The 25,900-nt window shown below is 36.1% G+C and overlaps 1 protein-coding gene across 2 annotated transcripts in view; it reads left to right on the plus strand.

The window, feature by feature from the left end:
* The window catches only part of IFT88 (intraflagellar transport 88), a 38,110-nt gene that overhangs the window by 6,659 nt on the left and 5,551 nt on the right, over positions 1–25,900 (plus strand). For both annotated transcript variants that reach the window (XM_026675077.2, XM_026675079.2), the window contains 19 exons: positions 363–426; positions 1,518–1,587; positions 3,118–3,208; positions 4,147–4,251; positions 6,106–6,208; positions 7,278–7,392; positions 8,455–8,686; positions 10,116–10,186; positions 11,148–11,234; positions 11,664–11,763; positions 12,594–12,680; positions 13,879–14,065; positions 14,874–14,982; positions 15,095–15,245; positions 18,025–18,140; positions 19,962–20,014; positions 20,115–20,180; positions 21,611–21,717; positions 23,736–23,796. In XM_026675077.2, coding sequence (XP_026530862.1) covers positions 363–426; positions 1,518–1,587; positions 3,118–3,208; positions 4,147–4,251; positions 6,106–6,208; positions 7,278–7,392; positions 8,455–8,686; positions 10,116–10,186; positions 11,148–11,234; positions 11,664–11,763; positions 12,594–12,680; positions 13,879–14,065; positions 14,874–14,982; positions 15,095–15,245; positions 18,025–18,140; positions 19,962–20,014; positions 20,115–20,180; positions 21,611–21,717; positions 23,736–23,796 — 1,975 coding nt within the window. The remainder of the gene's footprint in view (positions 1–362; positions 427–1,517; positions 1,588–3,117; positions 3,209–4,146; positions 4,252–6,105; positions 6,209–7,277; positions 7,393–8,454; positions 8,687–10,115; positions 10,187–11,147; positions 11,235–11,663; positions 11,764–12,593; positions 12,681–13,878; positions 14,066–14,873; positions 14,983–15,094; positions 15,246–18,024; positions 18,141–19,961; positions 20,015–20,114; positions 20,181–21,610; positions 21,718–23,735; positions 23,797–25,900) is intronic.

Below are 25,900 nucleotides of genomic sequence, written 5' to 3' on the forward strand. Positions count from 1 at the left end.
CACAAACACACATCCTTCACCCGTCACACATTGAACCGGAAACCCCCGACACCACACCAACACTGCACTATACAGCAGAATTCAAAAGAGCTACTGCCCTGGGATAGAAGCTGTTTTTCAGCCTATTTGTGCTTGTTTTTAATATCCTGTACCGTCTGCCAGATGGTAATAGTTCAAACAAAGGGTGCCCAGGAGGAGATGGATCTTTGAGAATGTTTTGAACTTTCTTAAGGCAGCAGGAGCTATAAAGCTCTTCCAAAGAGGGGAGAGGGCATCCAGTGATCTTCTGGGCAATATGAGCATTATATAGTAATGATGCAAGAACCTGCTTCCCTCATGATTTTAATCATTTGTTTTTTAAGGATGGTGTTACTCGACCTATGACAGCAGTGCAGGCAGCAGGTTATACCAAAGCAGCTTCAAGAGGTATATATTTTTTATGTCATCAACTATGGTGTCCTTCCAGAGCACCTGACAAGGTTGTCTGTTGAGGGTATGATTTAAAAGCGGTTCTAGTCCTTCCTGTGATGCTAAAGAACAACTAAGTTAGTGTCCCACATAGTGCCCTTGTTGTGTTAATATCTACACAAAACTGGTGGCAGAAATAATTCAACAATTGGGAATGGGGTGAGATTATTATGCTAATAGCATCCAGCTATGCTGCTCCCTCTTATTCACTTCCATGAAAGCAATTAGTATCTTTGAATTGTTGTGGCAATTCAGTTATGGGCTATATGGAGGATAAGCTGAAAATGAAGCCAAACAAGGTAGAGATGCGTCAAGGCAGAGTCAATAAGAAAATGGACTTGGGTACTGAAGTTTATGATGGGATTGCATTTCACCTAAAAAAGTAGACTTGCAGTTTGTGGGGGAGGGGGGGAGAGGTTCCTCGATCTTAGCTGACACTAGATTCTAGGAGGGCAACAATGACAAAGACTGTATTTATGCACACCACCTGCAACTTGTACAAAATCCAGCAACAGACTGTTAACTCTGCAAGATACAGAGATTACATGCTGCTTGTACTTAAAGACATGCACTGCTTGCATGTACTGGGCACGGTTTAAAGTGTCATATTCTCCTTTAGAGTTTAGAGCTTTACACAACTTGCTTAGGATTTCACTATCTAAGGGGCCATTTATCCTGCTATGCACCTATCTGGGCTGAAGATAGGTCCACTTACATGCCATGTCAGAGAGGGCTTTTTCTTGCATTGCTTCCAGATTACGAAGTATCCTTCCTTTAGGCGTTGTGCTTGGTGCAACATTCATGGTGTTTAGAAAAATCCGTAGAAGACCTTTCATTTATCAGGTTTAAACTGTTAAATTGTTTTAATTTTAATTCAATTTAAATTTTATCTTCTAGGGTTGTATTTATTTTTAATTTTGGGAATGCCTTTACTCATTTGAGTAGAAAGAGAGGTTATATATCAAATAAAGATACATTTTTAAAATTATTAAAAATGAGGCTTCAATAAAACATTGCTAGAGTTCTCAGTTACGTTTATTAATTTACAGGTTCTGCATTTGATCCTCTTGGCCAGGCAAGAGGCCCAGCTCCTCCTCTAGAAACAAAGACTGAAGATAGGTTTGTAGTTAGTATTGTCACAGTTACATTGTTATGTCTTTTTTTTTGGGGGAAATCAGTAGCATACACATCATTCATTGTAAGGAAATAAAATTTGAGAATTTGATTGGAAAAAGCGGGATCTTCCTTTTAATAGAAGAGGAGAGGAGAGGAGTTGGGAGGGTTGGGGTTAGGGCAGGGGTCCCCAACCACCGGTCTGCGGACCGGTACCGGTCCGTGGAACAAGTCCTACCGGGCCGCTGGTTTGCTGGGCGCCGCCATCTTGTTTTGATGAAAAAGTGCTTCCGGTGAGCTTTTCCAGGTAGAAAGCTCACCAGAAGCACTTTTTCATCAAAACAAGATGGCGGCACCCAGCTAATGCTGGTACCGGGCCGCGCCATAAAAAAGGTTGGGGATACCGGGCCGCGGCATAAAAAAGGTTGGGGATCACTGGGTTAGGGTTAGGCCTTGGAGCTCTTCTAGTCCAACCCTCTGTTTAGGCAGGAAACCCGACACCACTTCAGACAAATGGTTATCCAATCTCTTCTTAAAAACTTCCAGTGTTGGAAGTCTACTACTGGTCTAATATGACTTATTATTAAAAAAAAAAACAGTGCTTGTTTGTTTTAAATCAAATGTCAAAGTACAAAGAGTGATGTTGGTACGATATTATAGATTAATTACTGTGGTATAATGTTTAGATGCCCCACGATGCCATCTTCAAATACTTTCATATGACTGGGATAGATGTGATTCATTATTAATGTCAGTGTTTCAGTTTTTAAAAGTATACTAATGGATATATCAATTGTGTTTAGTCACATATACTAACATATATCTATTCCAATAGAGTTGATAACACCTGACAATCATTTGTGTTGCAATAGGTATGAGGTTGGACTACAGGGTGGGGATTGGGGGCAGGTTGTTCACTTTTAACTGTGGAAATTAACTGCATAACTTTGGGCTGCTCATTTCTTTTCAGCCCAGACTAGCTTCATATAGTGAAGAGAGATTGCCATGGAAGTTGTGTTGAACTGTTGAAAAGAAAGGCAGAATATAAATCAAATAAATAAATTACCTAGCCTTTTTTGTATCTAGTGTTTGTCTGCAGATTAAGCAGTCGTTGTAAGTCATATTGTTTCCACTTCATGCTATTGTGTATGCTTCTCAAATTTGCCCTGGATAGTTGGAACATATTTGGGAAGTGGGCAGGAAATAATTTCTTTATAAATCAGATTGGCCACCATACACAGTAGCACTGGAATCTTTCATTAGCTATAAATCATATGATCTCAACAGTTTTTGCTGCAAAACGTTCTTGGGAGGTCTTTCAAGAGACCATGTGTTTTTTAATTTCTTCTTCAGAAATAGTCCAGCCTGAGTATTTCATTAGAAAAATCAGCATAGAATTATCTGTATGAAGTGAATATGTATAAAAATAAGGGGAGCCCAAGCAGAACATAATATAGTACACCTAATATCAAAGTGTAGATTTTTTTTGCCTTGCTGTTTCTGATGCCTTTTGATTCGGCTCTTTCCTTATTTCAGTCCAGAAGGAAAGATTAAACTGTTAGAAAAAAAAGTGAATGAGTTGGTTGAAGAAAGCTGCATTGCTCACAGCTGTGGAGATTTAAAATTGGTAAGACATAAATTATTACTTCATCCTAAAATAAAAAGCTATTCTTGCTTTTATAGTTTTCAGATTGCCAGTTTGTTTATAGTAATAAAAGATGAAGAACCATCATAAAAACTTAGCTGGATAAAAATTCAGCACAAATCTCATCACATTTAAATATAGCTGCTATATGAATTCATCCATTATGTATGAAGTTAAAAAAACTAGTGCAACTCCCTTGATTAACCGATTGATTCATATGGCAAATATGCTAATATAAAATGACCATTAGTGGCCTGCTCATATTTTTGCTTTGACACCATTGTATTTCTTTAAGCCCTTTTATGGAAAATGATAAAAATATTTGTTTTTAAGGATTGCTGAAAGAGTGCATAATCTAGAGTATGTATATTTTGCAATTTTGTAAGTCTTTGGGTTTTAGAATTAAGTTTGGGCTGGAATTCAGTTTCCTCTGTGTTTATCTGAAAAAAAGTCCATCTATCTGTAATGCATGATGAGAGCATTGAGGATTTCAAGCAGAAAGGTAATATGCTGTTCCATCTTTCAAAAACCCGAAAGACACTGTAAAACTATGCTTTGGGAGACACCAATTTTTGTTGAGAAAAACATTGCTACAGTTATCCTTACCAAGAAGCATATTGTAACTAGTTCTTCTTCTTCCAAATTAAATGTTCATTCATTTCTTGGTATATGTAGTTTGTTTTAAAGATTTCATATTAGTATTCAAAAATAGAATTTGTAAGCTCACTTTCTACTAAAGAGCACCATTAAAATGTGCTAGTGAGTGATGCATTCTCTACTTGTTGCTGTTGCATCCTATTAGTGATTTTATAAGCAATCATAGAAATAGATTTGTGTAAATATACATGAAAATTGTTTTATTCAGCATTGTCTAAGGAAGGGCATAAGGCACCAATGAAACATAAATTATTTTCTTTAAGGCTCTAGAAAAGGCTAAAGATGCTGGAAGAAAAGAAAGAGCCTTAGTAAGGCAACGTGAACAGACAATGTCTCCTGCTAATATTAACCTTGATCTTACTTATACCGTAAGTAACCTTGAAAACACTCAATGCATATTCAGAATCTTAAGAATGGGATGAATCATACAAGCTATGACAACAACTCTAGTTTAGACCAGTCATTCTATATTAACTAGAATTAAAGCCTGTTTAACCATCATATAAATTTGAAGCAAATTAATGATTTCTGAGTAGTTAATTTACTTTAGATAAATTGTATGTAGCGTATTTTGTCCACTTTTGGCATCTGCAAAATGTATTTTGGAAAGTGCTTTATAAAGATTTAATACGCAGATAGATTTTATTTTTATTTCTGTTTATAATGCAGCAACAGAACATTTCAGTAGTATTTTTCATTGTTTCTGTAATAAAAATAATATTTCCTAACTTTCCAATGTAATGATGGGAAATCTGCTTACGCTTCTTTTAATGCAAAATGAGTCCTGCCAGAAAAATAGGGAAAAAAATGAAGATGCTTGGATGAAATTTGAGAATAGGCAATCTGTGGCTCCCCCCACCCACACATTGCTGAATTAGAATAGAATAGAGCTGGAAGGGACCTTGGAGGTCTTCTAGTCCAGCCTGCTGCTCAAGCAGGAGAATCTATACTATTTCAGATAAGTGGCTGTCTAGTTTCTTCTTGTCCTGCCCTCTGGTGTTTTGTGGAATAATTTGACCCCCCTCTTCTTTGTGGCAGCCCCTCAAATACTGGAGTACTGCTGTCATGTCGCCCCTAATTCTTCTTTTCTTTAGACTAACCAAACCCAAATCCTGCAGCCATTCTTTGTTATAAAAATATTGTGATATATGTAATAAAAATATTGTAACATTTTAGCATGGATTTATTTATTAAATTTGTATGCCAATGGATTCCCAAGATAATAGAAGTAATGATATCCAAATATGAGGAAAGGAATGAAAGAATTCTGGTCTGTATCACGAAATGTAGCTCTATATGTTAACAGCATCTGGTTGCAATAGGGATGTGCAGTGCTTCATATCTAAGGCAGGAATAGATGTGGATATGTACATGATACCTGTCAGCATCTGCTTAACACAGTTGTATACTTTCATAGGCTTGTCTGATAGTTGTGCATTTCAGGAAGTTAGTATTTGGATGAAGGAAATGATAACACACACCTGCTTTGAAGCACCTTACTAATAAAAAGATCAGGTGCGGAGGGCGTGTAATATAGTGAGGATGATATTTGTAAGTAATTCATTCTAAATTTCAAAAGAAGTTGACATGCTGCTATCCACTAGCATCACCTACTGACTTCTTTACTTGAAAATAGGGCCATTTGCCTTTAAAAAGGAACAAAGTTAAATAGCGCAGCAGGGAAGATTCTGCGGAAAAGATTGCTTTGAATCAATTATTTAAGCTAGGCTGGCATATTTTAAAAAAATCCTGGGAAAAGGCAATGGCAGATCTTTTTTTGTTGTTGTCTTGAAGCTACCAGTGTCAAGCTTGATTTGACTTTTTAATCATCTTTACCTTTTAATCTGTTATGTCCCAGCCAGGGTTGCCATTATGTGAATGGGGAACGTTTCATGCCTAGCACCCGTCATGCACAAGCTCTCACAAGGAGTCCTTGAAATTCCAAATGTACCAATGAGCTCAAAGTCCTCTAGGCTTAGAAGTAAAAGACCACATCTCTCAACCCTTTCCTTGAGGAATAGAGTATACCGAACCAAATTTTCAGTAACGTTCTACTAATAGCTGTTCTGTTCTCTCCCCTGACGTAGCTGCTTTCTGTTTTCTTCCAAAAAGCAGCTGTTCTCTTTTTCATACATAGTTGCTACACTACACTTTATGATGAAGAAATTTAAAACTGTTGCTTGTGGAGAACAATGGAGATATTCTAATTTTTTTTCTTTCAGGTACTTTTCAATTTGGCTAGCCAATACTCTGCTAATGAAATGTATGCTGAAGCACTAAATACATATCAGGTCATCGTGAAAAACAAAATGTTTGTCAATGGAGGTACTTTACTTTTATCAAATAAAACCATACTGAATAATTATATCAAATGGGAATGATTGATTGATTGATTTAACAAATTTATATAGCCATCCAGCACATACATAGGTGATTCTGGGTGGCGTTCATTGATATTGGTTAAATATGGAAATTGATGCCATTTTATAAGACCAATGAGATATTTTTCTTTTGTCAAATCTGAAGTAACAATTTTTTTATGAATTATTTAGCAAAGCAGACGGCTAGTTCAGTAGTGCCTTTGAGTTTTAATGTTCCTTTAAGTCAAGAATAGTTGAATCTGGAGCTATCTTTTGATATAACTCTGATATTCTCTGCATTTAGTGATCGTATTCTTAAAGTATGTGTGCTGACAACTTTGCCTGCTAGTTTAGAAGCTGCAGGAAAAGTCTGTATACTATTCCCCCAATTAAACTTTGATATTTGTTCGAGGATAATCCTCAAGTGATAAAAGAATTGAAGTTTTTCTTGAGGCCCACTTTTTCAGGTCTGTAAATTAAGCAGGCCCAATAAAGCCAGCCTTTTACTATTTAAATGTTGTTTTTAAATAAAATGAGAACTAGTTTGGTATAGTTGTTAAGGCACCAGGCTAGAAACCAAGAGACTGAGTTCAAATCCTGCCTTAGCCATAAAAACCAGCTGGGTGATCTTGGGTGGTCACTTTCTCTCCCCAACTCATCTGAGTTGTTATGAAGAGAATATGAGGAGGTAGGAATATTATGTATCTTCACTGCCTTGAATTATTTATAAAAATAATAAAGGTAGGATACAAATAAACAAAGCCAATTTGACTAAAGTGGCATAGAAGTTGTGGTCTGCAAATAAATAAGTAAACTTGCAGCAGTAAGAAAAGTCTGCTGTATATATAATTAGTGGAAAAAAAAGTCCCAAACTTTCCTTTTCTTTTTGTCCAAAATAGCTCATTCTTTTTGTTTTCCTCTTCTCCAAATTCTTCCATATCAACTATATATGTTTTATATCTACGTACAACCTAAATGATATTCTGGAAAATTAGTGGGATATGAGTAACATCTTATTCTGTATTGTTTTATAGGTATGCTGAAAGTTAACATGGCAAATATTTATTTGAAACAAAGAAACTATTCAAAAGCCATCAAGTTCTATCGAATGGCTCTAGATCAGATTGCAAGTGTCCACAAGGAGATGAGGTGAATTTCAACAAGATTTGGCCATTTGTTGTTTACTGTAATTTTCTGTCTACAGAGGCCTGTTGGTCTCCTCCATATGCTATCTACTGAGACTACTTACGACCTTTTGATTATTTCACTGCTATCTTCGTATTATCTTGAGGGCAAAGTAGACATGACAAAGTGAAGCATTTTGGTTATCTGCCCTGTTCATATGAAGTGACATCCTCAAGCAAAAGAGCATGTAGAAATAAGGTGGAAAGCAATTTAGTGTTCTTACAATTGTGTATCTTTTACAGATAAGTCTTCCTTTTAAGAGTTGTAGGTAGCTGATTCCCGATTCTCTGTCATTTCCGCTCTCTCTCTCTCTCAATTAGTTTGATAATACTTATTCTGTGATCCAACTTAGTTGACTCAGGGAAGATAGCAAATGTCCTATAACATTGCCTGATATTCAGTAAGGTGTTGATCAGGAGACATCTTAAGTGAGACTTGGATGAATGCTATAATGATTAGGCCAATTTTGTCAAGAATTGCTTTCCTCCATATAAACTTATCAGTCATTAGTTACACCAAGTTGTAACTTAAAGAAAGACCTTTTCAGTAGTGGGCCCTTATTGTGTATTTCCCTTTTAAAGGAGATGAGATTATCACCCTTTATTACTTTGCTTTAGATAGGCAGAAAAACAGTTCTGCTGATTAATTTTTTATTCATTCTTAATTGTAATAAATATTGTTTTCAAATGTTTTTGAATGGCATACTTTTATACTTCTGGTTATTACTTTTATAATGATATGCTTTTATAATGTTTTATTGTATGTTGCCCAGGGATACTCAGAGTTGGATTTATAAATTGAATCAGTGGAGTAAAAATATCGGATTCCTACTCTAATATTTGCAGGCAAATAGGGGAATTTATGCCACAATTTTTCATATTTCATTTGTTTTGATGTTATTATTACTTTCTTGTATACAGTGTTAAAATTGCACTTTTGACTGTATTCTAAGCAGAGTTCAGTCATAGGATATCTATTTTAAGATACAGTTTAATGTAAGATTCTGACAATGGTGTATTTCATTAGGATTAAAATAATGCAGAACATTGGAGTCGCGTTTATTAAAACCGGCCAATATACTGATGCCATTAGTTCCTTTGAGCACATTATGAGTACATCACCAAACCTGAAAGCAGGCTTCAACTTGATCTTGTGCTACTTTGCTACTGGAGACAGAGATCAAATGAAAAAAGCCTTCCAAAAACTGCTTGCTGTTCCACTGGAAATTGATGATGATGACAAATATATTTCACAAGGAGTAAGTATGCACAAATTCATAAACTGCCATTTATAGACAAAAACAGTTGTGTAAAGGAAAATAATGTTCCATATAATATAACAGTGGCATAAAAATTCTTTATGATCAATATCAAACAATGGTCATTTCATCCCAGCATATCTTTTTTTTTCTAGCAGACAAATATTTTAAATGCAGTTTTGAAGTAAAGTTTATTACACAAATGAAATAGTTTGTCATGACCCTGGTGGAGTCTGACTCTGAGGAAGAGGAGGAACAGCCAACAGGGAGTGGGAGTGTGGCTCCGGAGGTGGTGGAGGAGGCTGGGGAAGGGCAGAGGCTGGCTGAGCAGTCAGAGGAGGACCCAGGCCCATCCCCTATCCATCCTAGGTCACGCAGGGAGGAGAGCATCAGGGAAAAGCGATGTCTACTGAAGAGGAGATTACCATGATCTTCCTCGTGGCTTGCAGGTGGGAGCCATGTATATAAGTTTCCAACTGCGCAGTTAGAATTGCTGAAGTCAACTAGTGTTCACCTTGAAAGAGGCTTATCTTTGCTGGCGTTCTTTCCATGGACTTTTCTCGGCTATTTTCCTGGAGTTTATAATTAGTTATTTCGGCTTGCTTCAGAACTCTCATCAATGCGGTTTGTTTGGTTTTCTGTTTGCCTCCTTATTTACTTTTGTGACTTTAAACTATACCTAATAAAACAGTGAAGTTAAGTTGAAGGCTTTACCGGACTTTAATATATGTTTTGGGTTTTGGGTTATTTTGAGAGACTACGGGTCATCACATAGTTGCATTTGAGCAATATTTAAATAGTTCTCATTTGGATGTGTACATCATCCTATAGATTAGGGATCCCCAACCGGCCGTCCGGCGGTCCCGGCGCAACGGGCGCCGCCTCGCGCTCGGGGCCATCGGAGCGTTTAAGTGGCGGGTTGGGGTTTGAGGCCCCGAAGCTCCCGGTGGCGCCGCCATCTTAGTGGTAGGGGTTTTGGAAGGCGAAGAGGCGGCGGCCCAGCGCCCGGAAGTGTTCCGGGGCCGCCGGACCGGGTTGGGGACCCCGCTATAGAAGATGAGTACAAAAATACTTCATAAAATCCCTATATGCATAAAGGGATTTTTTAGATCAAAAAGTAAATAAAAATGGATACTTTTGGAACTAAAATATATCCTCAGATGGGTACAGAAATAAGCATCTAACCTGCCATACAAACATAACTCAGTTATTTAAAAATTTTGCTCAGTTATTTAAAAATTCAGAGTGGACTGCTGAAATCTTGCAATGAGATGTACTAAGTTAAGTGATTCTGTTTTATTGACTAAAAATAGTTTACAGAACGTGACATATAAAATGTTATGGTTTTCATGAATACATTTCTGTGTTCATATATCCATTCCTGTTTTTTATGTAACCTCAATGATTATATTGTCCTTTTTGTTGTTAGGATGATCCACATACAAACCTGTTGATAGAAGCTATAAAGAATGATAGCTTACGACAAATGGAACGTGAAAGGTAAGTCTCTCATATTATTTCCAAAGGCCTTTCATTATCTTTCATATTTTCTGGTTATGTTTAAGCAAGTGAACAGGTAAATGAATTCAGTTTTTTTTCCCATCTGTGTACTTTGGTTATGCTAAGTTGGAAGTCGATTTATTTTCATTTATTTACCAAATTTCCTCACCTCTGCAATCTCATAAAGGGTTGGAGAAAATATGTGGGAAGGCAGGTTTAAAAACTGGACAGGTAATATGTTAATAATAGGTTACACGGTGGAATGCTCCTAGTTAAAGTGCCAGCCAAATAGTCCTTCCCTCTTCAAGGTGTTTGATTCCATTCTCCCACTCCTGATTTTCTATTCCATCTTTCTTCCTATGATTTAGTAATATTAGTAATATTCCATAATCCTGGAACAGAATGTCTATAGAGATTTTCAGTCATCCAGGAGCTTTTTCAAAAGGCAACTGGACTTGTTTTTTCCTTGAAGATGTTTCGCTTCTCATCCAAGAAGCTTCTTCAGAATTTGCATGAGAAGCGAAATGTCTTCAAGGAAAAACGAAGTCCAGTTGCCTGTTGAATAAAAATTTCTTTGGGACTGATCTGGATGACTGAAAATCTCTATAGCAGGTTCAGTCCCATTTAACTCTTTGCTCTGTAGAGTTGACAATCTAAATATTTGTACTTTTGCAAAATCTTCAAACTTCCCAAGCCTGCTGCTATTTTACTCTATTTTTTTCATACTCAAAGAATCAGGGTTCAAAGTGAGGATGGAATGAATGTCTTAATCAGTACTTTTAATGGAGGATTATATCCTAAAATCAGTTTCCTTTCAAAGTATTTTAATTGATGTTTTATTTAGTATTTATTGTTTAAATATTTAAATCTAATATTTATTTAATAATTCTTTCAATAAAGTTTTCAGTTAGCTACTATGTATATATAGGCTTTGCTCCTTTTCACTACAATATTTTTTTAGGAAAGCTACAGCAGAAAAGTATATTATGACAGCTGCTAAACTAATTGCTCCAGCAATTGAAACTTCATTTGCCGTGGGTTATGACTGGTAGGTATCAATTTTTAACTATGGTCCTCCGTGGTTCACCTGTTATTCTCTGGTTGATTCTGTTAAAGATTGGATATTACATCATGGTCATATGCAATGAATGAAATAAAATGAAATCATTTGTATTTTATTGATTTTGTGTTTGCACTTGAAAGCTCTAATGTCTGGATCTTGTATAGTAACAAACAATGTAACCTTTTTCAGTTGAGTGGAATTCTAAATTACAATATAATCAGAACTGCACAACAAACTCACCTTATTAGTGTTTTGGTAATTTATTTGGGACTCAGTGAGTCTCCTTTTAAATATTTGGTCTGTAAAACTGTCAAGTGTTTAAATCAGTTTATAGGATTGACTTAATCAAGCAATTGTCTTCTTAATGTAGAAATTATCACTATAGGGAAAAAAATCTCTTTTTTTATCTTGAAGGTGTGTAGAAATGGTAAAAACATCTCAATACGTAGAGTTAGCCAATGACTTGGAAATCAATAAAGCAATTACCTATTTGCGGCAAAAAGATTTTAATCAGGTACAGTGTTTTCATAAACATTTTACTGGTGATGTTTACATTGAATCATGATCAGAATATAATTTCATATCTTGAACAAATTGAAATATTACTTTATTCCATTAGTCAATTTATGAAAAGGTTTAGAAAAGAGGAGTTAATGAACCTAGTGTCCTCATAAAGACTCTGCTGCTGTTGAGGGCTTGATGGCTTGTCTTCATCTCCCGCTACTCCTGAGGGAAATGACTGTCCTGAGCTTGTGAGAAGCAAGCATCCTGAGCATAAATGGGCAATGTCCCATCATTTTCTTTCTCAGAGAAAGATTCTGTAGGATTGAATTGTCTTGTGGATGACATTCTAGAAGCAAAACATGCCACCCTCTGATACAGATTTTCTCTCTCTTTTCTTGCCACTAGATTTCAGAAGTAGCACCTGGAAAGCGGGGTTCAGAATTGAGCTAATTTTCCAGGCTAGTACACCCAGAAGGAGTTGGATTGGTTCCAACCCATTCAAAGTTTTTAAGATTGATATCAACTAGGACTACAATTTCTGGGCTGCAGAAAAGTAGACAAGAAAATTCTAATTTGTTACTGCCATCTAATGAACAGATAGATTTTTTTGACTAGATCTGGCCGTTCTAGCGTCAGTACATTAATTGGACCTGAAATGGACTGGAAGATCTGAAGTGTTTGGAATTACATTACTGTCAACTTCTACTAGTTCAAAATAGAAGGTTCACTAACTGAAATTTTAGAACAGTTGTCAGAAGCAGCTCATGTTCTGCAATTATCCAGTACAGCTGAGTAGGTTTTTTTACATTGAGAGTAACTTTGCTTTTTAATTAATTCTAGGCTGTTGACACTTTAAAGATGTTTGAAAAAAAGGATAGCAGAGTTAAAAGTGCAGCTGCCACAAATCTTTCTTTTCTATACTTTTTGGTGAGTAAATAAAGACTTTTTAAAAAAAGATTTAAGTCAGAGGATATGGACCTTCTACGGATTTTCTCATATGGTTACTTTTAAATATAGTCAGTAGTTTTAAGAATAAATAACCATAGAGTACATTTTATTAATTGTTGAATTTAATTATCTTGAAATTGTTTACTTCAAGTGAAATGTGTTTTTTTTCTTAAAGATAACAGTTCAAAGTTCAAGTAGTTCAATCTTCTTTGCTAAGTAACAGAACAGTGAGTTCAGTGGTACATGTTGACATCAGTTAGTTTCTTTTAAGTGACACAGATTCTAGTCTAGGCCAAATTTCTGCCACAGCAACTTTCCAAAATGTATTATTTAATAGGTGCTTAAAAAGGATTAGAATGATACCCTTTTGGCAACTTTAAAAGTTCCTTCCTTTACAACTGCTTGGAGCTTTGGGGAAATCATCAGAAAAATGCATGCAAGATATAAACTATTGATATGGAAACAGGGTTGATTAAATATCTATTTCTGCTAATATTTAATTGGTCAGATTAAGGCAACATTGATTGGCTCATGGGTTCTCAGAGGAAGAAAGCAATGGAAAGAACCATGGGCCAGCTTCAAAGTAATTCTGAGGAACTGCGAGTAGAAATACTTTTGGTAGGCAAATGTCTGAAGAAAAAGATAACTGAACTGGATTCATTAAATTTGTAAGAATTTGATCTACTTAAAACCATGTCAGCAAAATATTTAGAAAGTAGATATTCTGTTATATTGTTTAACCAATGGGTCATAATCTTAATAGATACTAAAATCTAATGATAGTGTATGATTTTAATAAAAACTGAGGGCTTGAAACAACACTTAACAAATCTATGTATATGAATCTATGTATACCAAGAATGTGGTGCAGTGGTTAGAGTGCAGTACTGCAGGCTACTTCTGCTGACTGCTGGATGACTGCAATTTGGCAGTTCAAATCTCACCAGGCTCATGGTTGACTCAGCCTTCCATCCTTCCAAGATCGGTAAAATGAGGACCCAAATTGTTGGGAGTAGTATGCTGACTCTGTAAACCTCTTATAAAGGGCTGTAAAGCACCGTGAAGTGGTGTATAAGTCTATGTGCTATTACTATATCAGGAATTAAAATATATATATTAAATGGTTAATTTCCAAAGCATCAGCAACCAGATAAGATATGTTCTTTATTTAATTTAGGAAAATGAGATTATACAAGCAAGCAATTATGCAGATTTAGCCGTAAATTCTGACAGATACAATCCAGCTGCTCTGTCAAACAAAGGAAATACCATTTTCATAAATGGAGATTGTGAGAAGGCAGCAGAGTTTTATAAGGAATCCTTAAGGAATGATTCATCATGCACCGAAGCACTTTATAATATTGGTAAGTCATGAGTCAATTTGGATTGCAATTTGAGATGATTGGAACTATGGATAAGAATGTGTCATTTTTAAAACTGGAAATTAAGAGATAGTTTTTGCTCTTAATTGGGGGCGGGGGTGTCCACAATTGGAGGGCCAAGATAGTAAATTCAAATGCAGACCAAAGCCACCCCTCTGAAGGAGCTGCCCTCAGTAGGCAGCTCTTTCAGCCAGCACCCAGAGATGAGAGACAACAGGTGCAGCAGCAGCTTACAACCTTCCCTGACTGCTTCCCCACAGACTTTCTGGGGAAGCCAGCAGAGAAAATTGCAAATGACAGTTACATGATTGCCAGGTGCTTAGCAAGTGCTGACCATGGGGGTATATGGTGGGCCATAAATCTCTTTCTGAGGCTATCATAATTCCAGACTGCCATTAAATGAACAGTCATAAGTGGATGACTACTTACATGAAATTATTGTGGTTTATTGTAGATGCCTTAGATAAAATCAAAGAGGTTTTAAGACCTATAATTACCCCATGTTGGCATTGTGAGGGAGTGGGACTAAAGCAAAGCATCAGAAGCCCTCCCAGGACACTTTCTTCCACGGTTTCTAGTTAGTTCCATAAGATGCCAAAACTGCAGGCTAAGCTCCGTTTCAGAGTTTTGTCACCATTTATATGTATTTATAACATTTTTATTATTAAAAAGACTCCCAAAATGGATAACCTTCGAGCATGTGTGGACTTGCATTTAGTTATATTATGGAATATGTAATTTAGCTCACTTTATTTATATTTTTCATAACGAATATGATTTCTTTTTGCAGGTTTATCATACAAAAAGCTAAACAGACTGGATGAAGCATTGGATTCTTTTCTGAAGCTTCATGCAATTCTCCGAAATAGTGCCCAGGTTCTCTTCCAAATTGCAAGCATGTATCTTTTCAATAAATCTAACGTTTAACACTGTAGATCTCAACTGTAGCACAGCAGTTGCAAGGTATAAAGGAAGTCCTCATAAGGTATTCCTTAACTGACCCTATTTCAGATATGAATTAATGGAGGACCCTAATCAGGCCATTGAGTGGCTTATGCAACTTATCAGTGTTGTTCCCACGGACTCACACGCATTGGCAAAACTTGGGGAACTCTATGATAGTGAAGGTGATAAGTCTCAAGCTTTTCAATATTATTATGAGGTAGGTGTTTTAAAAATTACATTTCTGTGCCAGCCTTCTTGCATGTTATCTGGGGCTTACTGGAATTAAAATCTGGTGCATCTGAGGGTTGTTACTGAGGAAGGGTTATCTGCTGTATTTTCTTATATACAATAGGCATACTATATAAAATATGTTTACTTTGACCCTTTAAGATGTCAAAGAGCATAATAATTAAACATTCTGATTAGTAAAAATAATTGTAATACTAAATACATTTTTATTAATCAAGAATATGGAATCCACAGAGAAAACATTTTATTCAGTAATACAGTAATTCAGTAATACAACAGTTAAATTTGATTTCTAACATTCTTCACATGGAAAAATTCTCATACAGGATTAAATGGATTGATTTCCCTTACACATATATTGTTATTCACAACGGTAATATGAACGGTTTTTGGAAAATTTGAGATAATCTAGATCAAGAGATCAAGAGAAATAGAGTGATGTATCCCTTATGAATATTCCTGGAATGTATGTCTAAAGGGCACTGGGTTGGGGAAGACTAATAAATCCATCACTACCATATAACCAGAGATTTATTTTTAAAAATGCTGATATATAGTACTATTAATTTAAAGCTTCTCCAATTGTTAATCAGGTCTAAGTGATTTAAAATCCTGCCATGTTTAAATAGAATTCAAATAATTAAGAAATTGGACTAGTTATTAACATTAATATCCACAAGTTTAATACAATAATAGTAAAACTTTCCTATATCATATTCTTATATCCTATATTACTCATACATAAAAGGAGCCTCTCTTAATTCATCTATCCCTCTGTTAAAAAAATATTATTTTTCTAAACCCCAATAATATTGGAGCAAGTTGAATTCCAGGGGGAATGCAGTTCCAGAGAAGAGGACCATATTTAGAATTCCTGTCTCCAAAAACTTTGTAATTAACATTCTTTAACAAAGGGAACAATTAATACAGTTAACTTGGTTTTGGTGAAGTGTGCAGATTTGAAAAAGTATAGATAATCCATGGCCTCCAGAGCCATCCACAATTGCTGCCTGATTATATGTGTCATATCTGAATTAGGCCTGTCTAAATACAAATATTTCAATTATAGAACATTCACTTAAAATTCAATATAACTTGATTAAATTTGCTATTAAATTATCTTCCCTGCTTTGACGTGCAGCTTCTTTATATAACACACAGAGAACCCTTGAACCATATTTTCAGTGTAGCCTTGCCCTGGCAACCGACATTTTGAATTGTTTACAGAGAGAGTGAGAGGTGATGGGATGATCACTTTATGTTGTGACTGAAAGGTTTGAGCCTGCTGTGAGCTTTGAGTCTGATGTATCAGAAGACACAGGGTCGAGTGATGAGGAAGGTTTGGCATTGGAATTGGAGCCTGCTCTAATGAGAGATGCAGACGTGAGCCAGGAGGATGAGGGAGTGTCGGAAACTCCCTCCTCTCCAGAACCTTCCACTTCAATCATGCCTCAGGTGTCAGCAGCTGATCCACAGAACATACCAGAGTCCTTGAGTGATGACGAATGTTGGGTTGATGCAAGGACTAGATGTAGGTTGAGACATCAAGCACAATTTGAAAAGAAACGTCAAGTCAGAGACTAATTAGAGAGACTGACACGGCCCTCCAAGGAATATAAGGAGGCATGTTAGTTAACGGCCCTTGTCTGGATCAAACTTCGTTAATTACTGTGCAGCTTTGAAGAAGCCCTCTGTTCCTGATTTATCTTGCGTTATCTCGGCTTGAAGACAGTTTCTGGGAAAGCTGCCAACGACGATTTCAGAGACAAGTTAACTCTGTGGTTTCTGGTATTATTTGTTCGTGTTTATTTCTTCGGGACATTTGGACTCTCACTTGTGGCTACAAGTGAGACAGAACAACTTTATATAATTTTTCTCCTCAAGGCTCATGTTTTCCAGTGCATGAAATGGCCACCATGTTTAGCTACCATAGGCTACCAGAGCTCTTTTCTTACATTGTCAATAGATTTATGATACGTATAAATTTTGCTTATTTAAGCCAAACAATTCAGTCATAATTATTAAGCTATATAATTTGCTTACCCAAAATAAATTAGTTTTGTCTACTGCAGGGGTCTTCAAACTTGGCAAGTTTAAGACTTGTGAACTTCAACTCCCAGAATTCCTCCTCTAGTCATGATAGCTCAGGAATTCTGGAAGCTGAAGTCCACAAATCTTAATGCTGCCATGTTTGGTTGGCTGTTGTCAGAAGTCTAAAAGGGTCTTCAAACTTGACAACTTTAAAACTTGTGGACTTCAGCTCCCAGAATTCCTCCTCTAGTCATGTTAGCTTAGGAATTCTGGGAGTTGAAGTCCACAAGTCTTAAACTTGTCAAATTTGAAGACCCTTGGTCTACTGTATAGATTCAAAGGAAACACATTGTACATTGTAATTGTAATACACTGTAACAAATGTAATTATACTATTTTATTACAGTATCATTGACCAGTAAAAATCATAATTTGAGAAAGTGATTCCTTACTGCATGTTTAAAATGCTTGAAAATCAAATATGCAAGAAATAAGCAATTTTTTAAATCAAATGTCATATTTTTTCTGTTAATTACAAATGGCTACATTCTCTTTAATGATTAATGAATTTATTAATAAGTACACTACCTTTATACATTCATATATTATGTATTTTCAGTAGCTGGAGAATTTTACATAAAGGTTTAACCTATTCTAGAAGTGAAGTAAAACTTATCACTAATTTTACATTTCTTTCAACCCTTTTACTTTCTTAGTCCTATCGGTATTTCCCTTCAAACATCGAGGTCATAGAATGGCTTGGAGCCTATTACATTGACACGCAATTTTGTGAAAAAGCCATTCACTACTTTGAAAGAGCGGCACTTATTCAGTAAGTAATCACAACACTTGTATGTTGAGAGTCATTTCACTTCTACAGGCATTTTCTGCAATATTGTTATCACTAATATAAATTAGGTATTGAAACTTGGGTGATTTTTGAATGTTTCTTTGATGCCTTTAAAATAGATGTACTATTATTTAACTTTAAGGAAAATTCAAGTAACTCTTTAAGCAATTAGAAGAATGAATTATTCTGGATTACAGTTTTCTAGATTGGTTCTGATATAAAGAGGTCAATATCCTTAAACTATTCCAGTTTAGCCAAGAATATGTGTAATATTTTGACTAGATTCCACTGGGTTTATGTGATAAACATTAAAAACTTCAGTGGTGACAATAAAAACGAGAAAGGAATGGCTGAAAACATACTGTCTGAGCCAGGAGATGATAGATAGACAGGCAGGCAGGCAGGCAGACAGACAGACATGTTTTCTTCTTAAAGAATGTTGGGGTGGGGTATAATTCTTTGAAACAACTATTTTCTAAAACTATTGTTTTTCTAGAATCCAACAGTTATGATAGATTTTACAGTTTATTTCCAGTTTCCTCAAATTAGATACAAACTCTTTTGAAATAATATCATATTAGCACTTCCCATGAATTGGGTAGTAGAGATTCTGTTGATGGATCCCATGGTTTGGATTCATGCATTATATGAACCCAATTTTTTCAGGTATTGACTGTGGTATAAACCAGTTGCTACCACTGAAACAAAATCAAACAAATCAGAACTATTTCATAAACATTATTTTTATATGAGAAAGATTTAGAATTGAGTGATATATTCCTGATTTTAATAGACCCACAGCTCATGCAAGTATTAAGAATTTAATAGAAATAAATTTAACAGAACTAAACCATTTTGCTTTTGTTGTTTTGCTATTGAAAGATAGAATCATCTTTTAAATGAAGCCTAGTCAGAATTTCATAATACATCAAAACATTTTATGATTTAATTATATCTTGGTAATTCAGGAAAAACACTTTCACTTCACTAGTCTTTTAGGAAATGACCAATAGAAAAGTATTTATTTCTTAATGAATGTAGATCAATAGAGGTACTTAAAAAAACTTAAAGCTTTGTTGGGCATTTCAAAATCAATAATCATAGATAAAGTAGGAAGTATTTTAATTTTAAATTTACAGAAAGAAGGCATTATAATAACTTTGGCTTCTAACTGTGCTTCAAATAAATTGTGCTCCACTTGGTATGTTACACTGAGCATTAAATGTATAATCTCAATAATTATCTCTCCTATTATAGAAATCAACTTTCTGGGAAATATGTTTGTGTTTTAAATGTTAAAATCAGTGGTTATATGCCAAACATAACTCACAGCATCTCTCGATAGGACTGCAGGAATATGAGTGCAAAATTTCTGGGAGGCAACGTATAATATAAATTATGTGAATGTATGGTTTGACTTAAGACACAAAAAGTGTGTGATGCTGAGATAATATAACCATCTAATAATTCATACACATGTGCTTTCTGCTCTCCAGATGAAGGATTTGCAACACATATGTTCTTGTTAGCTGGACCAAGTAGTGTTAAAAATGGTTGGAGTTCATCCACCCAGAATAGAGTACGATCTTCAGTGCTGTTCTTTTCAAATTACAAATTGGCATTGAAACTTACTTCAGATGCATATTTTTACCCTCCCTTAGCGAGAAACAAATTATTTGCTTGTCCAAGAAAATATTCACACTGAGCAGTTCCATTTTGATTAATTTCATCCATATGCCAGATATTTAAGGAAAGCTTTTCAGTTGCATTGCACTGTGATGTGTAATGTATATGTACTTACAGGCCAACCCAAGTGAAATGGCAGTTGATGGTTGCCAGCTGCTATAGAAGAAGTGGTAAGCGTCCATACCTATTGCATTTTAGTTTTAATATTTTTCCCTGTCTATAATTTGGCATATCTATCTGAGCTTGTGTCCTTTATTTACTGGCTAATAGGTAACTATCAAAAAGCTCTGGATACCTACAAGACAATTCACAGAAGGTTTCCAGATAATGCTGAATGTAAGTAATTTCTCTAATATAATGCTCACTGCATTTTATAGTTATCTTGCTTTTTTGCTAGATTACTTCATATACAAATATTTGCTTTACTACTTAGGGGCTATCCTAGTCAGTCTAAAGCAAGCTATCCATCATCTTGGTCTCTGCTGCACACACATACCTCCTGCACAAATAGACTTTCCAGATTTCTTAAGAAGGGGACGCTCTCTTTGAATACAATCACCGCATTGCAGGGCATGGGAAAGACCAGTTACAAGGGATCTTTGTATTAAATGCACAAGAAATCATTGGAAATACTCTTAAAAAGAGTGAAAAGAAGAGCAACAAAGTTGATTAGGAGACTGCAGGCTAAAATATATGAAGAAAATGCTGCAGGAATTGGGTATGTCTAATTTAATGAAAAGAAAAACTAGAGGTGACATGATGGCAGTGTTCCAATATCTAAGGGGCTGCCCCAAAGAAGAGGAAGTGAACCTATTCTCCAAAAATACCTGAAGGCAGAACAAGAAGCAATGAATAGAAACTAATGAAGGTGAAAACCAACTTAGGACAAAGGAGAAATTTCCTGACGATTAGAACAATTAATCAGTGGAATGACTTTCCTCCAACACTGGAGGTTTTTAAGAAGAAACTGGACAACTGCTTGTTGGACTAGTAGGCCTCCAAGGTTCCTTCCAGTTCTGTTATTCTGTTATATGGTAGGGCATCAAATGTGATAGAAAGCAAAATGGGGTTGATGGGAATTAAATTGCACAAGGTGGATTTTTCTGAGACTTCATAAAAGTCTGTCAGGCACAGGTGCTTTCTAGAAGTACATTCTGATGTATGGTGTAGGAAGTAAGTGCTACAATATTTAATAGGCGTACCTAATAAGTATGTTTATGATAATATATTATCTAATTAAAAGTACACTCTTTAAAACTCTTTAATATATTCAATTTAAAAACTATCCCTCTCACTTTTCAGCATTTATTATAGAAGTATGAGAGTTTGGGAAAAGACATGCACTCTTTTATTAACAAAAACCAAAAGAGAATTTGCAGGCAGGATTCTAATAACTCCTGTTGTCTAAGAATTCAAATGTGGTGCTATGAAATCTGCCAATTTAATGGCACAATGAAATATTTTTCCATTCAATTACTTTCTGGTAATTGGTAAACTGGTAAAGCTACTGGCATTGTCCAGTAGCTGCTAGCCTTCTTGGCCAGCAAAACGTCCATCCATACCCACAGAGATGAAAGAGAGAAAGAATCTGCTCCTTTACAGAAAAGGTTTCCCAGTCCATACCGTGTTGCGTTGTATTGTATTGCACACATGAATGCATTTTACTCCCTTTCAGTTGTTTCCACGTTTTTTTAAAGAATATTAGTGCTAGAAGAAAAATACTGCTCTTTTGCTATGATCTTAATATTGTGTATATTATATTCTAGGTTTACGGTTCTTGGTTCGACTCTGCACAGATATGGGAATGAAAGAAATGCAAGAATATGCAACAAAGCTTAAAAGAGTAGAAAAATTGAAAGAACTAAGGGAACAGGTATAAGTCATTTTTCAAAGCACAAGTTACTTAAATACTCTTAAGAATACAATCTGATTTTACTGTGTTACACCCTCAGACGTTCTCATAATATAATTCCACCAAAATAGCTTTTGAGTGCTACAGCAATGGTAAAAACTTCTCTATGTTTACGTTAACTCAGGACAATAAAAACATGCCAAAAGATAAATAAAAACACTTAGCACTTTGGTTATGGCTGTTGCCATAAAGGTCACAGCACATTCTTATCTGTGGTTCAACTAATGGCAGAGCAGCATGCAACAATATCACGCATGTCTGTCACTGTTTAAATTGTTCATAATCTCCTCCTCACCCACAGCTTTGGGAATGAACAAAGGAAAAAGAAGCCCTCTAATATTTGAGTCAAGTGGGTAGAGATGGGCAGCTGTAGAAATTGAATAAATATGTAAAATTTGAAAAATGGATGCATTATTATTATTATTATAATATTATACACATCCATATGAAATCACAACTGCCAGATGGTGTTGGCCTTCATAGACATCAAGTTGTTCCCAATAACTAGATGTCATAATGTGTCAGTGTAGCAATGCTGCCTTTTGTAATTAACAAATGGAAATTTTGTAAATGGGCAGATTTTCTCAGCCACGGGTGTCAAACTCTCAGCATCACGTTGCCGTCACATGACGTATCGCAACATTTTCCCTTCCCGGAGCTGGGGTGGGTGAGGTCTAGACATGACGCATCCAGCTCGTAGGCCACCAGTTTGACACCCCTGCTCTAAGTGTTGTCCATGGCATCCAGTGTGCTGATAACCACTGGGATCACACTACTGGCCATATGCCATAACTTTTTAGATCTTGGATTTTTAGATCTTGATACTTCCTGATTTTCTCCCGTTCTTTATCTTTTATTCTACTGTCTCCCAACTGAATTATCCGTGCTTCCTTTCAGTTACTGTTATGTACCAAAATATTATTAGTTTGAAATCAGGAATCCCACCATATTTAAACCTGTCCATTTTCAACTACTTCTTCAACTCTGTATTGCCACTAATGTTTCATTAGTGGCACAAGATAATTTTTATCTTTTTAATGACATAATTGTTTTCATTTTGTATAATCACCTTGCACAAACTGAATATATGATCTACCTTTTCTTCTGCTTTTTTGCACAATTTGCATTTTGAATCATTCGATTTTTTTAAAATTCTTGATTGCATTAGTTCAAATAGCTTGCTCTTCATGAGCCATATATAATAATAAATCATTGTAGATCAATAAAATATTTTTAAAGAAATTATTGAAGTTGTTTCTGCATACCCCTAGATGTTCCCATTGCTAAAAGAAGATAGATGGTCCATCACTACAATAAAGTCATGCATTTATTAATTCAGCAAATGAGATCTGTTCAAAAAAGGCAATTTTCATTCTCTATTACTTTTTCAAATGCCAGGACTTGCTTAAGGCTCACAATCCGTTCAGAGAAATATATTGTATTTTGAGGAGTATGCAGTAAGCTAGACAAATGTAAATGTATTCATCCTCCCAATCAATCCATTCTTAGCCTTAAATCTTATTAAGTAGTCTCAGGAAGAATTGTGAGGTATAATTTGTGAAAAAGAAAAGTCTACGACAACTCGCCACAGGCAACTCATTAGGTTCAATTCACCACAGCCCACTCGCTGCAAGACAACTTGCCACAGGACAATTCGCTGCGGGACAATTAAATAATTCAATTTAATTATTTAAAATTATTTTACAAAATTAATTTAATCTTTGTCATTCACAAAGATTTTGTCATTTTGTCCCCCCTTTGGCATCCTTTCTTTAATGATTCCATTCCACCATTTCTTTGATATTAGTGTAACTCTTGTCCCGCAGTTAGTTGTCCTGTGGCAAGTTGGCCATGATGAGTTGTCCTGTGGCAAATTGGCTGCAACAAGTCGGCCACGTCAAGTTGTCCCATTCCAGCAAAAGAGTGCTGCAATAATTATTGATACTAAACAGTAATTCTGTCTTTTCCTTCATTCGTAGCGTGTCAGGTCTGGCAGAAATGGCAGCGCCCGTGCCCGCAGAGAAGGGAGTGCTGGAGGTGGTGAGTACTATTCTAATTAAGATTGGGTGAACGTGGCCATTTTTGCAATGTCTCAATTTAGTTTATCTCTCTTGCTCATCTCGCAGATCTGCCAGGTTTGTTTTATTGAACTTGGCAGGGTTTTTTTCAACCGCAACACACAAATTTGTTACATGCTTTCACGTACAATCCACTGCACATACGCAATTTGCATAATACAGTATGTGCTTTTTACATTACTTTTATAAGTACTTAGTCTAATACAAATTCCACCGCATCACACATTGCTTTAGAACCTGGGATAAATTTCAAAAGTTGTTTGTTATGTAACTTTTTAAAGAAGAGATATTCAGTGTTCTCTCTTTTTGCCATGCCATACTGCGTGTTTTTAATTCAGACCATGAAACAGTGCCATAGAAATTTGAGTGCTATTAGGCAGTGATCCCCAACCTTTTTACGCCGCGCCCGGTACCGGCATCAGCTGGGCGCCGCGGCCCGGTACCGGCATCAGCTGGCGCCGCCATCTTTTTGATGAAAAAGTGCTTCCGGGAGCTTTTACCCGGAAAAGCTCACCGGAAGCACTGGCGCCATCTTTTTTGATGAAACGTGCTTCCGGTGAGCTTTCTACCCGGAAAAGCTCACTGGAAGCGCTGGCGCCGCCATCTTTTTGATGAAAACGTGCTTCCGGTGAGCTTTCTACCCGGAAAACTCACCGGAAGCACTTTTTCATCAAAAATGATGGCGGCGCCAGCAAGCCAGCAGCCCGGTAGGACTTGTTCCTGGACGGTACCGGTCCGCGGACCGTGGTTGGGGACCCCTGCTATTAGGGTATATTTTACCAGGGTTTAAAGACTAAAAGCTATGCCATGTGTTTCCATGTTAATTGCCTTGCATCATGAAGTGTTAGAGCCTTAAGCTGTTATATATTTAATTTCAGCTTTGTTTTCATTTTTTATGTTGTGCACTGTAATGTACATTATGAAGAAGTGTTTCTGAAGTGCAATTGAAGGCTTGTAGATGAATGTTCAACCGGTGAATATTACACTTCATTCCTGGTGATACTTATTATACAATGGAAAACATTATTGCAATTAACAAGAGAAGAAATATTGTTTTCTCAAAGTCCTTGTCTGGAGATGAACCACTTCAGGGTTTCATTTGCTATTTTATTATGTTAGCTTTCTGCCATGTGCTGCTGTATTCCAGAAGTCTCGGACTGTCATTTCCATCAACTAGCCTGGCTTTAATAATGATCATCCAACGTATTTGGAAATAAATAATTTTTAAAATATCACTCAGGCTGGTGGTGAACAGAAATACGATTAGATACAATTGCATGGTTAATGGTAATATTAGGAGTAAAGGCATTTGCTTGTATGGGGGGGTTCAGATGAAAGCTTCAGAATGCTCCCATAGAGCAAACTATGCAAATACAGGTAGTTTTCAAATTATGACCAGGATACCCATTGCTAAGCAAGGCAGTCATTAAGTGAGTCATTCCCAAGGTTACATCCTTTTTTCCATGGTTGTTAAGTGAATTCCGGCTGTTGTTAAGTGAATCATGCAGTCATTAAGTGACTCCGGCTTCCCCCGTTGACTTTGCTTGTCAGAAGCCAACTGGGAAAATTGCACATGGTGAGCACATGACCCCAGGATGGTGCAACCACCCTAAATAGATCCATATTACCAAGCATCTGGATTTTGATCATGGGATGGGGATGCTGTGACAATCATAACTGCAGGGACCAGGTGTATGTCACTGTTTTCAGTGCTGTTGTAACTTCAGCGGCCACTAAATGAATGGTTGTATGTTGAGGACTGACTATCTGTAATGAAAAGTCCTGTCTATTCTTACAATGCTCTGTAGGAGACTTTTAAGAGCTTAATTTGCTAGAATCTTACCAGTCTTTTAGCAGGACAGAAGGGCACTATGTGATATCTAGTATTGGCACACAGAGCAATTGAGGGAATATCACTTGTTCATGCTGGCAGTCCTCTTGCATAACTAGTAATTGTACTTTCTCTGATTATTTGTTGGGCACAGATGTCCAAGGAATACCATAAAGGATTAGGTGCCCAGTGCTATAATCCCACGTGAAAAGGCAATAGACTTTATGTTTTGAAC

The sequence above is a fragment of the Notechis scutatus genome, chromosome 5 (genome assembly GCF_049901735.1).
Source record: "Notechis scutatus isolate UNSWTSFEM ecotype Mainland chromosome 5, rNotScu1.2, whole genome shotgun sequence".
Classification (NCBI taxonomy): domain Eukaryota; kingdom Metazoa; phylum Chordata; class Lepidosauria; order Squamata; family Elapidae; genus Notechis; species Notechis scutatus.